Below are 1,035 nucleotides of genomic sequence, written 5' to 3' on the forward strand. Positions count from 1 at the left end.
TCATCTGTAAGATTGTTCTAGGCTTTGAAAGTCATCCAGTTTTAAGGTATAAACAGAAGAGCAAATTCCCATGTGCACCAGCATCTAATCCAGAATCAAGTCTCAAAGCCAAGTTCTTCTGAATTAGACAACACTTCAGCCCTTCTAGCATCCAGCTAATAGAGCTAAAACATCTGCAACAAGCATCTGAGCGTCAGAGAGGCATCAAAACGCTGATGTCCATCATTTGAAACAGAGCCGGTCGGCTTTTCCGTGTCCGTGGCTTGTTGTCCATTCTCTGTCAAACTTTGTAGTAAATGTTTGCAGGATTTTGTGGCGGCATTTCTTGGACGATATAGACAGGGTGGCCGTAGTCACCGCTGACCTTCTCGTAGTGCGGGCAGTACATGCTTCCTGAGGTGCGCAGCGGAAAGATGATGTCACTCGGCTCAGAGCCGTTATTGTTGCTGCCGCCACTGGCAGCACTTCCGCGTTTGGGAAGTGTGTTTAATGGCAGCTGGGCGGAGCACTGCACGGAGTGTTTCTGATGACGCCGATGCAGCAGTGCTACCAGAGCGATGATGATGATGATGAAGATGACAGCACCAGATGCAACACCGGCAAACAGGGCTACTTCAGATCCAGCGGATCCTACAGACTCTCCGCTCTTGCCTCCGGACTCACCATTCTGCATGGGGTCTGGGGAACGAGAAAGAATGGGGAGTTCATGATCAGATATAGTTTATTGTTTGTTGGATTCAAACACAATGATTGTGAAAGTAAAATATCCAGCGTTATTCATGTAAATCATTTCAAATCATGAGAACAAATTAGGATATGCATGCCCATGTTAAACTGGCAACATTTAATTGTTTTTATTTATTTTGTACATAAACCTGAACCTGTGATACATATCCAAAAAATTTAGTTTTTTGGATATGTATAAAAGGTTTTCAAACCATATTTAACCTAATTACAGTAGTCAACATTTGAAGTGGATCAAAAACGTTGATCAAAGTTGTCCTAAGACAAGAACACATTTTGGTTTTAGGTTTT

General features: G+C 43.0%; 1 protein-coding gene across 1 annotated transcript; it reads right to left on the bottom strand.

The window, feature by feature from the left end:
* Positions 1–6: 6 nt before the first annotated feature.
* LOC107580841 (ephrin-B2-like) lies at positions 7–673 on the bottom strand. The gene has a single exon (XM_016266472.1). The coding sequence runs from the start codon at positions 671–673 to the stop codon at positions 281–283; it is 393 nt and encodes a 130-aa protein (XP_016121958.1). The 3' UTR covers positions 7–280.
* Positions 674–1,035: the final 362 nt, after the last annotated feature.

The sequence above is a fragment of the Sinocyclocheilus grahami genome, unplaced genomic scaffold (genome assembly GCF_001515645.1).
Source record: "Sinocyclocheilus grahami isolate Dianchi unplaced genomic scaffold, SAMN03320097.WGS_v1.1 scaffold47217.1, whole genome shotgun sequence".
NCBI classification, from domain to species: Eukaryota; Metazoa; Chordata; class Actinopteri; order Cypriniformes; family Cyprinidae; genus Sinocyclocheilus; species Sinocyclocheilus grahami.

Coding starts and splice junctions, on each gene's coding strand:
- LOC107580841 (XM_016266472.1), bottom strand. CDS start 673: ATGCAGAATGGTGAGTCCGGAGGCAAGAGCGGAGAGTCTGTAGGATCC.